The sequence below is a fragment of the Ciconia boyciana genome, chromosome 11 (genome assembly GCF_034638445.1).
Source record: "Ciconia boyciana chromosome 11, ASM3463844v1, whole genome shotgun sequence".
Lineage (NCBI taxonomy): Eukaryota > Metazoa > Chordata > Aves > Ciconiiformes > Ciconiidae > Ciconia > Ciconia boyciana.
Genome location: NC_132944.1, coordinates 21,787,320 through 21,800,915, shown reverse-complemented (window position 1 = coordinate 21,800,915; position 13,596 = coordinate 21,787,320). Strand labels below are relative to the sequence as shown.

The following is a 13,596-nucleotide window of genomic DNA, read 5'->3' as shown; positions in this document are numbered from 1 at the left end:
CCTCAGGCGACTAGCACTGTTGACACTTGGGATTTTTTTTTGTTGTTGTACTTTTCGATACTCTAAAGTGATACTCATTGTCTCACTGAGATCAGGAAAAGATTCTGATGCCAAGTGCTTTTCAGAATGACAATGTTTTGGGGTTTCTTTAGTCTCTAAACGCAGCCTAGACACTTAAAATTAAGTACCATTTGAACCATTTTCCTTATTCTCTGATGAAATGCCTCTTGGTCAGTTCTTCTGACATCTTTAAAGGGTACTTCCTAAGTTAGAGTACAAACTCCAAAAATTTTGTACTTAATGCACAGGACACGATTTTTTTCATAAGTCTTCAGAGAAGTTAGGGGAGAGTATGGTTCCAAAGTTGCATACATCTAGAACTGCACAATAAAGTCAAATAACACAAAATGCTTATCCGAATTTTCCCATCATGTAGCACCACTGAGGCACATGTATATTCCCATTTTGCAGGATCAGGCAAGCTACCTCTATAAAATTGTGTGTAATTTTTTTCATATCCACATTCACAGACACACTTACGTTCAGTTCCTCCACAACTAGCACCACCATACTGGCACAGTCCTTCAAGATGCCAAAGACCTCCAATAAACACTGAAGCGTGAGGGTTAACAGCAACACTTGCCGATGGGTCCTAAGCCCTTCTCAATTTGGGAGAGACACAAGTCCCACACTACTTCATGGCTGCACTAGGTTAGGAGCTTACCCTTGAAACAGATCGCTCAGAGAAACTTACCTCGACCCACATTTACTACTTTTCCTTCTCTCCTGCTCCAACAGGAGACCTAAACACAAGAGCTGCTACCGCTCCGCTGATTGAGTGGTAGCAATCATCTGACAGTGGGTGACAGCCAAACGAGAGCAGCCCAAACCCCAGAGAGGACTGAGGCATGCCACTATTACTTTACATATATACTCTAAGCCACGCTCTAAATCATTGCACGTACTAGAATGTCAGCGTGGATAACCACTGCCAGAACGCGACACAGAATCCCCCAAAGTCAACCACAGGTTCAGGTAATCATGACCTCCCTTTTTTACAACATAAATGCATAATTTCCGCACCACTCTTTGATGAAGGGACCACAGACTTAAAAAGAGGAAACAATTACAGTCATTAGAATTTCACCCAAGCATGAGATTTAATCTCAGGCCATGGTCTTGCCAATGGCTGTGGGGGTCTCAATGGAGACAAAATTGCTCTGTGGGAGAAAAAAAAAAAATGCCTCGATGATGACATTAGTCAGCAAGAGAAACTGAGCTTTGTCTTCCGTCCAACCGCACAGTCAAATACAAGGAAACCATTTTCCCTCCCCCTCTTCTTGATCCCAAAAAAGAAAACTACAATAATTTTGTTTCTTTCTCTGAAATGCAGTTTTTGCATGCTTTGGAAACTTTCTTCTCCAAAGCAATACTGCTGGAAGGGAAGCCTTTAATATTAGAAAAGTAGATTTAAGCATGAATAAACACCTATGACAGAAAACATTTCCCCTTGCCTATCCTGGTTAATATAACTGGATAGTTCTATCAACAATTCTCAAAACACTTCTAGAGCTTTTCTTTACCTAACAGGTTCTCAAAGACCATTTCAAATTTTATATACACAGGAATCACCTCTAAAATATGCTCACCTGCTCTACAATACATTTAATAGAAATATGAGACAGGTGAAAATTTGCCAAACAAATCAAGGCAAAGTTCCACAGCTAAAAAGAGCGCCCGAGATCCGAGTGTACCACCTACTCCTATATGCCAACCATATGTTGCATCCCAAATAAGACGCAAAGGAAAACTTTGGCACAAAAGACAATAAAATGCTACAGGAGATTGGATCAAATTTGTTTTTCTGGCACTGCAGAAAAAGCAGAGCTGCAGTGGACAAAACAACCTTCACGGTCCTTCTATGGCATGAAGTAAAAGAAAATAAGAAGTTTTTAAACAAAACCATAAGCCCAAATGGAATAGTCTCTTCTCTGGAACCTGGGGTGAGGGGCCTGGATTCTTACCCAGATCAACTTCTCCTATAGATCTCAAAATTCAAGCTTTGATTTTTACTCCCCCTGATCATCCTTTACCCCCACGACGCTCCTGAATACAATTTAATCATTTTCATTTAAGCTATCCTCTCTATTCCATTTCCTTTTCTTCCACTATTCACCAATTCAGTCTGCTGTTACATTTACTATTATATATATATGGGTATTTGTTTGTCTGGTCGCAACCACAGCTAGTGCTGGTAATGCTGATAATTACAATCTAATGTAGAATTAATCAGCTTAAGTTTGAAACAGATATCGTAATTCAAATTGGAAGCCAACACTAACCATTTCATGTTCACTTGAAGAGATTAGATAGGCTGTGCAAGAACATTTTGGTACAATAACTGATAAGGAGATGGGAAATAAGAATTATTGGTATTTACTTAGCCTGCAACACTTTTTGGAAGCAAACAGTTTAAAGGAAGCACTTCAGAATGGCTATTTAATCTGAATTTTACAGATAGCACAGAGAATATTTTCTCACAGAATGCACAGTATCTTTGCAATCATAGCTATCGTATGAGCTGTTCAAGTCTTTCTTTGCTGGAGCTCTCACTCAATTTTGCTCCGTTATGAGCTGTGACCCACAGAACAGAATGCATTCAAGAATCCAGCTGGAAATTACCACCGCAGAACATCTGTCCTCGCTCTTCAGCTTGCCAGGCCAACCTTAGGGTTCCCAAACAGAAAACAACTAGCTGCCACAGAGAGAAACAACTTTTTATTCCACTTAATGGACTTTAACAATGACAATGTGGGGGTTTGGCTTGCTCACTTAGCTAGCAGATCTGTCGCATGTCTCCTTTACAATTATAACCTAGATTTTTCCATCTGCATTTTGTTTTTCTAGGGGTTTTGATAAACAGTGCTTTATAACAGGCATCCAAGAATATACATTGCTACTTCTAGTACAAACAAAAAAACCCCAGAGAAATATTAAGGAAGCTAAGTTCATGGCTCCATTGAGCTAAACTAGCTATTAAAAGTGGGTTCCATACATAAGTTGAATGATATGTTGCTTATATCTAGCATCTACTAATTGAAGACAACTTCTAAATCAAGCTGTAGAACAAATACAGTAGAACCTTCTTAAGCCAGTTTGATTAGTAGACCACTGAATTGTTAAATTGGACTATTTAGCAAGCAAACATATCCATCATCAGTAAAAATACTACTTTGAAGAACATGCTTTAAATTTATTTTGACAAGCATAATTTTAACTATAAACATGCTCCATATTTTACAGTAAGTTGTTCTAGATTTTATGCAGGTATTTATAAGACTTCACTACATTAGCTGATATTTAAAAACATCTAAATGGATTAATAATGCTTGACCACTCTCCTAAACAGCTTACAAAATAATTTCAAGCAAGGAGAAACATGAAGCAAAAGTGAAATGAAAGGGCATGTGGTTATTTGATGAATGCTTGCACACAGTATGATGGAACAAAGAAATTCTGTTTTTAAATCAATAGGAAGAATGATCAAACAGACTTAGTCAGCACCATTACAGCGCTTGGTTATTATGTTTTCCTGAGAAGCTGTCAAGTTTTTGTGTCAAATAATGAAGTGTGAATTAGCACAATTTTGTTGTATACAAGAAAGTATGCACACAACTACTCCTAAGCTTTGTAGAGAAATTGTCCTATATTAGCAAGAGACAATTTAACATTCAAATAAGGTTCAATAAAGCCACTCCTGTTTACAATCTACATTTAAGATTGAGAATTCGATTATAAATCACATCTTCAGAACAAGATATGCACAATTATTGTTGGGTTTGTTTTTTTTAACTGAACCCAGGAAACAGTACATTTCTGACAGGATTCTAACAAGAAGTAGAAGAGAATATGATTATTCACTGTAACTTTTGAGATCAGAAGACGATGGCTCTCTTTCTCCTTTTAAACTTTTCAACCCACAAAAGGAAAGGAAGACTCTTCCTGCTTTGCTCTCTAGTATTACTTAAGAGTTGATGGATAGTTTAGGAGCTTGCTGAACCTGTGTAACTTTAATAGGGAAATCAGCTTCAGGTCAAAAAAGCAGAAGAGGGCATAGAATAGAAATCATAGCAGCCAAGTAGACTAGTCTCACTGTCACATCACTCAAAAACACATTAATACACACAGAAATGAGAAGCAATGCATAATAAATGGAAAGTTAGAACCACTGAAGTTACGATACAGATAAACATTCCACATAAAACCCACTATTTTAAAGTACTGGTACACAAACACAAAACCAAGTTTCATTCTACTCTTAATCTCGCACAACAAACCCTATATAGCACAGAGGTGGTTCAACACAGATTTAGTACAACTACCTTGCTTTTGCTCAGTTACTAAATGACGTGGGGAAATGGGGAAAGAAATAAAATAATTGCATACACTAAATTCTGTGGTTTCCACATTGCCAATTGCTTTACAGGTTAAACTAGGTAAGTTTTCCCATAAGTGGGAAATAAAAACCCCAGCCCTTTCTACATGGATGAAGAATCATTACTCACGTGCAGCTTCAGTGAAAACCAGAAACCAGTTGTTTCATCTCACCTGTGTTACCTGAGTCTCACATAATGTGAGAGACAACACCCCACATGTTTTTATTGCTTAAGGTATAAAAGGCACTATCCAAATTGTAGATGAAATAAGACTAGCCTTCCTTAAAACACAGAGGGTATTTTCTTTAGGAATGGGAAAATTAAGCCACAGTTGTGTTCCAAATCTTCCACTTAATTCTGGTTTGATTCACAGTAAGGTCACTCCATCCCCGCTGACCTGTTATCCTATGTACTTATCATTAAGATCCTACATTGTAAGCAAACACTGCCCTCTTGTGCACTCTAATATCCAGTAGAAAAAGTCACACTTTGGGGGCTGGGGAGAGTGGGGATTTTAGAGCAGCAATATTTTTATACCAGCTGCCTTTCCTTTATGCATAGCTCCTTAATTTAAAAAGTGGCTTTCATTTTAAAATGTCAATACAAATATTCCTTTAATTCATCAAACAAGTATCAGGCATCAGCCAAATAACCTGACTTAAGTGAATTTTAAAAAGACACTGTTTCAATTTCAAGAGAAAAGTGTTTTCATTTACAGAAAAAAAAGTTTGTTTATTTGCATTTTTAATACAAGGCAATGTCAGCAATTTACAAGCCCCATGAACCCAACAAGTTTAATAGCATTTAGAAAACATTCACATCAGTGCTAGTTGAACTCTTGGCCCATGAGTACTTCCATAACATCAACCACTACATAAAGGCTCGTGAATATGAATTACATTACATGCGAGTGGTATTTTAATATGTTTTCACCAGAACAAGGTTCATTGTTATGTTATTCTCACTTCAAGCTGGCAGCCAAAGAAGACTCTCCAGTGACTTCTCTGACCAGAATGGTATCCACTGAACGACACAAGGCGCTCTTTCCTCCAGAGAACGGGTTTCCCTTCAGCATGTGCACTCAATAGCAAGAGGCCTCCACATAAATTTAAGTCATCCATATATACACTCTATAACTATAAAACTCTACTTGTTCACTCACCTGGAATGGAAAAAAAACAAGAACTATCATATCTTCACAAAGGTGTCCACAAGCAAAAGTTGACACCGACAGAAGTGTATTTTCATGATAGTAATACAAAGGTAACCCTGAGTTTACAAATCCTCTTAAAAGCTTACAACGAACTCAGCAAAACAGCTAATCTGTGATAAAAACTTTTTTTGTGCTATGCTAATCTTACAAATAATCTGCATCTGACCGAATTTGAATGCTGGTAGCGAGACCACATTTCCATTGATCTCCCAAGACTGTTTTCATTGTACTCATTTGCATCAGCAAGACATGCTTTTGCTATGCTCATTTCCCCCTCCCCAAGCTCTTGTGCAAGTTCAAAAGTCTCAGCCCCTCCAATGTATCAAGTATGAATTAATACCCTTCCTTAACAGAACACAGCAGCAAAGTGGAAACAGACACATGCAAGGCAGTTTTCTTTGAAAGGAACTGCAGGGACAAATGGTGACAATGAAGCTCTAGTTAAAGTAAAAAGGGCAAAGGTTCAGACAGGCATAAGGATTACAAAACTACAAGTTTGTCAGAATTCTGCCCCCCCCCCCCAGGTTTAGACAACCAGGGTCAAGCAGTAGCTTTCCAATTAAAACCCTATAAGGCCACTCTGTCCTTTGAACTTCATAAGGGGAAAAAAAAAACCAATTTTTTTTTTTTTTAGAAGTTCTTTTGAGGACCCATCTCAAAATCAAACAGATAAAGGGCATCTGACAACAGCTCACCTAAAACAAACAGTGCAGTATCCCTTCACCGCGTGTGTGTGGGGGAAGCGAGGATGAGGTAATCATGTTCTTCTGTATTAGTGTGCTGACCCTTCGTAGGGCATGAAATTAACCATCAGCAAGTAAGAAATCTGCTACTGGTTAAACTACTTTGCTACGCAAAGTGGTCTTAAAATGAAATATGGGGATTGAATTTCTTCTGGCAGATTAACTCATATAACCTCTCTGCAGGCATCCCTTACTGCTGAACTCATTTGAGAAGCCATTCCAGACCCTACTGGATGCATAGGTCTGCGGCAAGCAGATGTCAAAGCAACTCTAATTTGATGACGTTAACATCAGCTTTGTGGAAGATCAGAGCTGAAGTTTAACAAAAGAACAGAAGCTTAAAAAAAAAAAAAAACACAAAACCATAGGACTGTGACAGAAACTACCCCATCTCGGTGTGAAATTTTAACAAAATACCACTCTAAATATCTATAGCAATAGAAGAAAGCAGTAATGATAAAAATAGCAGCCTTGCATTTTGTGGTCATTCCCTTCAGTGCATAAAGCAAGCATAAGGCTGACATGGGTGCTTCTTACTGCTTGTGACAAGCTAAAGAATTGACCCTTAAAATTCAGTTATTCAGGTTTGTTTTCTCTGTTTAGCAAGTCAACTACAAATGGCTATAAATAACGTATTTGTTGCTTTGCTTGATACATGATAGGTAGGCAAGATCCTGCTAGAGCACGGGAAAAGCCTTGAAATTATTTTAAAATAAAGAGTTCTGTTCTTGCTGTTCAAAAGAATAAGACAAAGAAATACATCAGACAGTGCAAGCCATTCAGCTATCCACAACAGCTTAATACCTTCCTGCCACATCAGACACACAAGAGTACTGTTGAAGAATAAACCAGTATGGTTTAAATACAAGTGAAAGCCATGATGTAGTAAGTGCTTATCATTTATTCCATTCCAACCTTGACTATCACCTTCCAGCTAAAACTTTAAGAAAGCATCTTGGGGTGGAATTGTTTGCAACATTTCCAATTCCCAGCATGCAGGTAAAAAAACAACACCTTTTGATTTAACACTTGATATGTTTTGTTTTCAAGGACAAGTTTTGCAAGAAAAATGTAGCCACACAGGATGAAATACGACTTCCATTTTCCATTCCATTTGGTTACTGCTCAAATATTCTGCATTCATTTAATCCTAAGGTATTGTCTCTAAATAAGCATCTTGTGAGTGACTGTGAAGTATTTGCAAGGTCAAGCGCTACCTGGCATAGCATGACAGTGTTTCCACAAAATGGGGTCACTCAAGGGGGAGCCAACTAGTTTACACCACCTCCAATGAAAAGAAGAGAGCTTCAAACAGTAAGAGCGTGCAATAACATATTTTCACACCTGTAGCTTCTACTGCAAAAGCTGCACGCACATGACTAATATGAGAAGGCCGCTTCAGAGCGCTCTGTTGTCATTCCACCCTCCGATTCCTCACATCCAACTCCCTTTCCCACAGCCCTCCTGTCTCTAGTTTTTCTGTAGGTTAACTCACATCGACAGCTATCACAGGACTTAATTTCAGAAAAGCAGTATTTTAAAGAGGTGTGAGAAATCGGAAATGCAGAATAAACACAGGAAGGTAAAGTACTTTGCACTTACATTTTATTTAAAAACCTTATCTACAGAAAATCTGTAGTAACAGGGAAATCACAGATTCCATCAAAAAGAAAAAAGTAGTAGCATTCCTGGTTGCAAAGAAAATGCTTGGAATGGTGAACCCTGAACACTCATGATTAGGAAGCAGATGAAAACAATCCAAAATTTTGAAAGTATCATTATCTGGGAGGCCTGGGTTTCCATTTCTGAAGAGCTGGAAGAGTTGGCAATATTGAAATACTGACACCTAAACACTGAAGGATGTATCCCATTACACAAGATACACTATACTTCAGTTTGAGTTTCACCAAACCATACTAAAACCGTAAGCGCTTAAGTAGTCCCACAGGCACAGATCAGGTTTTATCATCAAGGTTTCACCTTTTAAACCTGGTAGTAAAAAAAAAAAGCATCCACTATCAAGATACACATATGCTACCAAGCAGAAAACTGACATTTCTAACTCTTTAAACTAAGTATTAACACAACACTGCATTTTCTCTACAACTCTTTCTTAATACATAGAATTGCAGTAAGTCACACTACTCAAATGTTTTCACTAAGATACATAATTTGGTATAAGTGGAACTAAGCAAGTTTGACATGCTTACGTGTCTGAATTGCTACCTGTAAAGAATCATTTCTGCTGGGAAGAAAACTCTTATCGTGCCATCTAGTCTAGTCCACTGCCCACATCTTTTCTTCTCCCAGCATGTCCTAGCAGTAAGGAAATCTGAATAACTTATTCAACCAATGTGGACAGCTGTGACTAAATGCTTTGAAGTTTTTCATAAAAACGATAGGAAGCAACAAGAAGTCTACGTATTAAACAAGCACCCCAGATTAAGTGTTAAAGTGATTTTTAAAAAGCTGTTTTTCCAAGTTTTCCCATGTCCTCTTCATAAGAAGGTTTACCCCACTCAGATTAGCTGTTCCTGGCAGAAAGGAATGCCTAACTACAAGTCACTCTTCAGTACATCCAAGAAGAGTTACCGTTTGCCAAAGTCAACTTTGTTCTTCAAATGATAATCAGGTGCTTACAATTACAATCAGCTCTCATTCTGAAGTAAAGTACAATGATAGCTGATTGTAAAGTACAAAAGAATACTAAAAGACCACAGGGTTCTGGAGTTCAGCACACAGCCAACCCTCCCTTGCAGGTGTAGAGCACACATTGATGGTATAGAGCACTTTTCTCGATTTCACCAGCAGTAATAAGTAAATGTTTGTTACCCTACCCAAAAGAAATATAAACTATACAACGCAGTTACTGCTAACACCATTTACAAATAATACATCTGTTCAAAAGGGGGTCAATTCATACATCAGGAAGAGTCACTTGGTCTGAACCTCAGTCTAGCTGAGGAGAAACCTATACTACTTTGCAAAACTACCACCTAGCTGACACTAAAGAGACACTAGCAGAGGAACTGAACTTTCAGAGGTCCCTGTAGCTGCAATTATCAACCTGTGACCACTTTAACCAGCCTGCAGCTGCAACTCCATTATATCCTTAGCCAAGCTCCTACCACTCAACTCTTTTCACAAGAGATGGAAGGGGGAGGTGTCATTTCCCATAGAACAAGGTGAATTAATTTAAAATGAGCTCTAATGCAAACCAGATTAACCTTCTGATATCATCCACAAAGACTAAAATGGAAAGTTACTAAAACCCACAAAATTATTTCTAAACATAAGATGATCACGTTAGAACTCCCCAGTCTCTCCAATACAGAAGTTCGGCACGAGCATGTCCAGCAAGTACACCGCAGCTCTGAACCACAGGGAATATCAAACTCTGACAGCTTTCACAAGTGAGAAAATAGAAATTAATATTGCCCTTAAATACCACAAACAAGGTCTCCGTACGCAATAAAGAGAACTTTTTTTTTCCTCCCCAAGTAAGCGTAAGAAAACTGAGCAGGCCTGACTGTCCAAAGAGCACCCAAAGAATTCACGTTTACAAACTGCTTTTCTACGACTATTGGTGTTTTATTTGGGGCGCAATTACAGCGAAGTGTAACCAAGTCACGAGGCCCGTGAAAAACCTGACACCCCACCCGCGCCTTCCACTCGGTGGGCACGGCCAGGCACCGGAGACCCCGGGGCCCTGACTAAGGCAAGCGAAGCTCCCAGCACAGGTACGCTCAGGCGGGCAGGAGCAGCCCTGCTCGCCTTACCGCGGGAGCCGGGACCCCGCCGAGGGCTGGGGCGCTCCGAGGCACCGGGACGGCCCCGAGAGGGGCGGCAACACCCCGGCAGGGGCCTCTCCGCCACCGGGGCCCCGGGGCGGGGAGGGGTGGCCACCCCCGCTCCCCCCCTTACCGCCGATGATGGTGCGGATGAGGGAGGCGTGTCCCGGGCAGTCGACCAGCGTGAACTGGAGCTCGCCGGGCCCCGGGCCCAGCTGCGGCGGCAGGGCGGTGCGGAGGCAGGAGAAGCCCAGGTCCAGCGTGATGCCCCGCGCCCGGCTCTGCGGCGCCCGGTCGAAGGCGGCGGTGGAGCCGGTGGTGCTCAGCGCCCGCGCCAGCGCCGTCTTCCCGCTGTCGATGTGGCCCAGGACGCCCACGTTCACGTTGAGGGCGCGGGGCGCCGCGGGCCCGGCGGCCATGACGGCGCTGCACCCGGCCGGTCCGTCCCAACAGCGCCCCTGCGGCAACGCGGGCCCCGTCGCCGCCGTTCCGGGCGCCGCGGCCGCCGCCGCCTCAGCCCCGGGCGGCGGGAAAACCCGTCCCTGCCCCGCCGAGGTCACGGCTGGGAGGAACGCGAAGGCCGAGAGAAATGCAGCCACCCCACGCAGCGCGGGCACCCACCTCCACAGGCACGACATGAAAGCGTGCCAAAACATGCATTACAGAATCACAGAGTCGTAGAGGTTGGAAAAGACCTTTAAGATCATCGAGTCCAACCATAAACCTAACACTGCCAAGCCCACCACTACACCATGTCCCTAAGCACCTCATCCAAACGGCTTTTAAATACTTCCAGGGATGGCGACTCCACCACTTCCCTGAACAGCCTGTTCCAGTGCTTGATAACCCTTTCAGTGAAGTAACATGTCCTAATATCCAGTCTAAACCTCCCCTGGTGCAACTTGAGGCCATTTCCTCTCATCCCGAGGCATTAAGTGTTGCATTAACAACACGCATGCTGAAGAGTAACCCAGAAAGGCAAAAAATTGGTCCAACTCATCACTATTCATACACACAGCAGCCAGGCCTGCAGGGATGAAAACCACCCAGCCCCTGGCAAACAACCCGGACTCACCTCTCAGCACCTGCTCGCAGGCTTCCTCCTCTGCCAGGCCTCATCCCCAAGGCCACCTCACCTAGGAGAAGCCATTAAAGCCGTCTCCTTTGATGGCCACACACCTAACAGCTGGTGCCCACTCCCCAGATGTGTGCCTGGGGCTCGTCAGGGCCAGGCCTAATTGCAAGAGGAGGGAGCCAAGAGCAGTGGCTGCAGAGGGCCCCTGGGGAAGGGGTTACTGTGACTGCCCCTGGGGCACTGGCACTCTGCTCTCATCTTGCCCACGCTAATTGCTAATTAGTCACTGTAGGGCGGCTTAGCTCAGCCCGCTGGCTGTCACAGCACGCCTGCATTCTTCCTGCAAGGATACCCCCACCCCGCTGCTGCTGGAAGTACGGGGCTGAGCTTTGGTTTCAAAGTCACATGGACATTGCAAATTCACATGAAAAAGCAGGTCAAGATTTGGATCATTTGCTCTCTTTACGCTTAATCACCGATTTCTGGGTTTGCATAACTCATTTTCCCGTAAAAGTATATTTATGTTGCGTAGGATGCTTCCTAACAATCATACCTTTAAGGGATTAAGAATAGTCAAGATTATTAACAGTGGCGAACAGCTCTCCTTGCAAACCAATAAAAACCAAAAAAACTCCAAAAAAAACCCCAACAGGTAGATGAGCATTGGAGAGGCCTGAGGGCATTCGAGAGGCTCAGGGCATGAGCACATTTCACTGGTTTAAGTCACTTGGCTTTACTGATAACCCAGGAGGCAGACAGGGCCAAATGCATTACACAATAAAGCTTAACACATGTGCTCTGCATTTTCAATAGTGACTACTAAGTAGTCCCAAGTACCACTTCAAATGAGAGCAGCTATTTACAAGCCAAGAAAACAATACTGTGTTACGGACCTCCCCTCCGTGTCCAAGTAGACTAGACCTCTACTATATCCTACAGACTTTTTCTTTGAGAGCAGTGCTGTTGCTTTTTTGCTCTCCCTATGCAGTAACATATATTGCTAATAGTATTTAGCATTGACATCCAAATAACTAATGAATGAGCCAGAAGTGTAAGATGACTTGCCTAAGGTTGTCAGCATCATAGATTTAGTTTTTCAGCTTTGACTCCGACCTCCAGGCTTTTTCTTACAAAGAAAGTTGCAAATAACAACACTTTCAATATGAAAGAGTGTGCAGAGCTTTAAAGCTGGGTACAAATTACCCCTCCTTCCCAAACACACAGAAGTCAAGATGACAGAATCAATGACTCAGTGACAGGGGAAAAAAAAATAGCAGTCATTCCTAGCACTCAGTGCTATTTGAGAGACAACTATCTCCCTAAAGGAAAGAAATGAACTCACAAGGAGCACTGCCAATGCACTGAGCTAGCCTGCTTAATCGGCTTCTTGAGCAGAATAGTTCAGCTTGATGGGAGCTCTGTCATGGGAGCCAAATTAAGCATAATGTCACTTTTCAGACCAAGTTCCCAGGCTTTGAATAGTTTCCTGTTAAATCATAAGGCTCATGTACACTTCCTTGCCCTGAACGTCTCAATCTGTTATATCAATACATACTTGCAAAGTGAAGGGAAAGTATACATCTATTCCCATAAGAAAAGGCCCTACACAGTTATAATCCACACAGATATCCCCGTATCATATTACCTACCATTTAATTCTTTTTTTAGCATTAATTATTATTAGATGAATTCAGAAGGCAGAGGTGGAAAAAGGCCCGATTCCTAACCAGAAGAGGAATTATCCAGACGTCCTCCCAAAACATCTAAAATAACTGCCATTTTCAACAAGCTCTGTCAAAAGTAGAGAGGTCTAAAAGTTTCTACAACTCTCGTGAAAACTGGCAATGAGGTAAAGGAGGTGCCCATTTCAATGGCCCACAGTGGAAGAGGCTACAGCAAGAGCCCAGGTGTGACCCATGGTGCTTGGCCTGCCAACTGAACTTACCAATGAAACAGGGAGCTGCATTTTACTCAGACAATAACCAGAGGGATGCTGGATAGAACTCATGGGGGAAAAAAAAAAAAAAGAAAAGAATTATTTTTGCTAAGGTGTAAGGAAGGAAGATAAAAATCCATAGGAAAGTGGATTTAATTCCACTGCTCACATAAAAATGGTGGCATTTATTTTGTAACCTTATACTCCTGAGTGACCTGCAAGAAGGAGGGGTGTCAGGCAGAAACATGGGTTTGTTCTTAGTTTTCTTCCTTTAGACACAGAAAAGACTTGCAACTCTCTAGATAGGGAAGGCAGTTGTCCTTGTGTAGTGGGAAGGGAAAAAAAAACAAACCAGACACGTGAATTTGCCACAATGTCTCCAGTTTTGTTGTTACCGCTCAG

The 13,596-nt window shown here is 41.8% G+C and overlaps 1 protein-coding gene across 1 annotated transcript in view; it reads right to left on the bottom strand.

Annotated features, from left to right (window-relative positions):
* The window catches only part of EEFSEC (eukaryotic elongation factor, selenocysteine-tRNA specific), a 130,448-nt gene extending 119,798 nt beyond the window's left edge, over positions 1-10,650 (bottom strand). Inside the window, exon 1 of the mRNA XM_072875651.1 lies at positions 10,317-10,650. Within this exon, the coding sequence (XP_072731752.1) occupies positions 10,317-10,602 (286 nt within the window). The 5' untranslated portion in view covers positions 10,603-10,650. The remainder of the gene's footprint in view (positions 1-10,316) is intronic.
* Between the last annotated feature and the right edge of the window lie 2,946 nt (positions 10,651-13,596).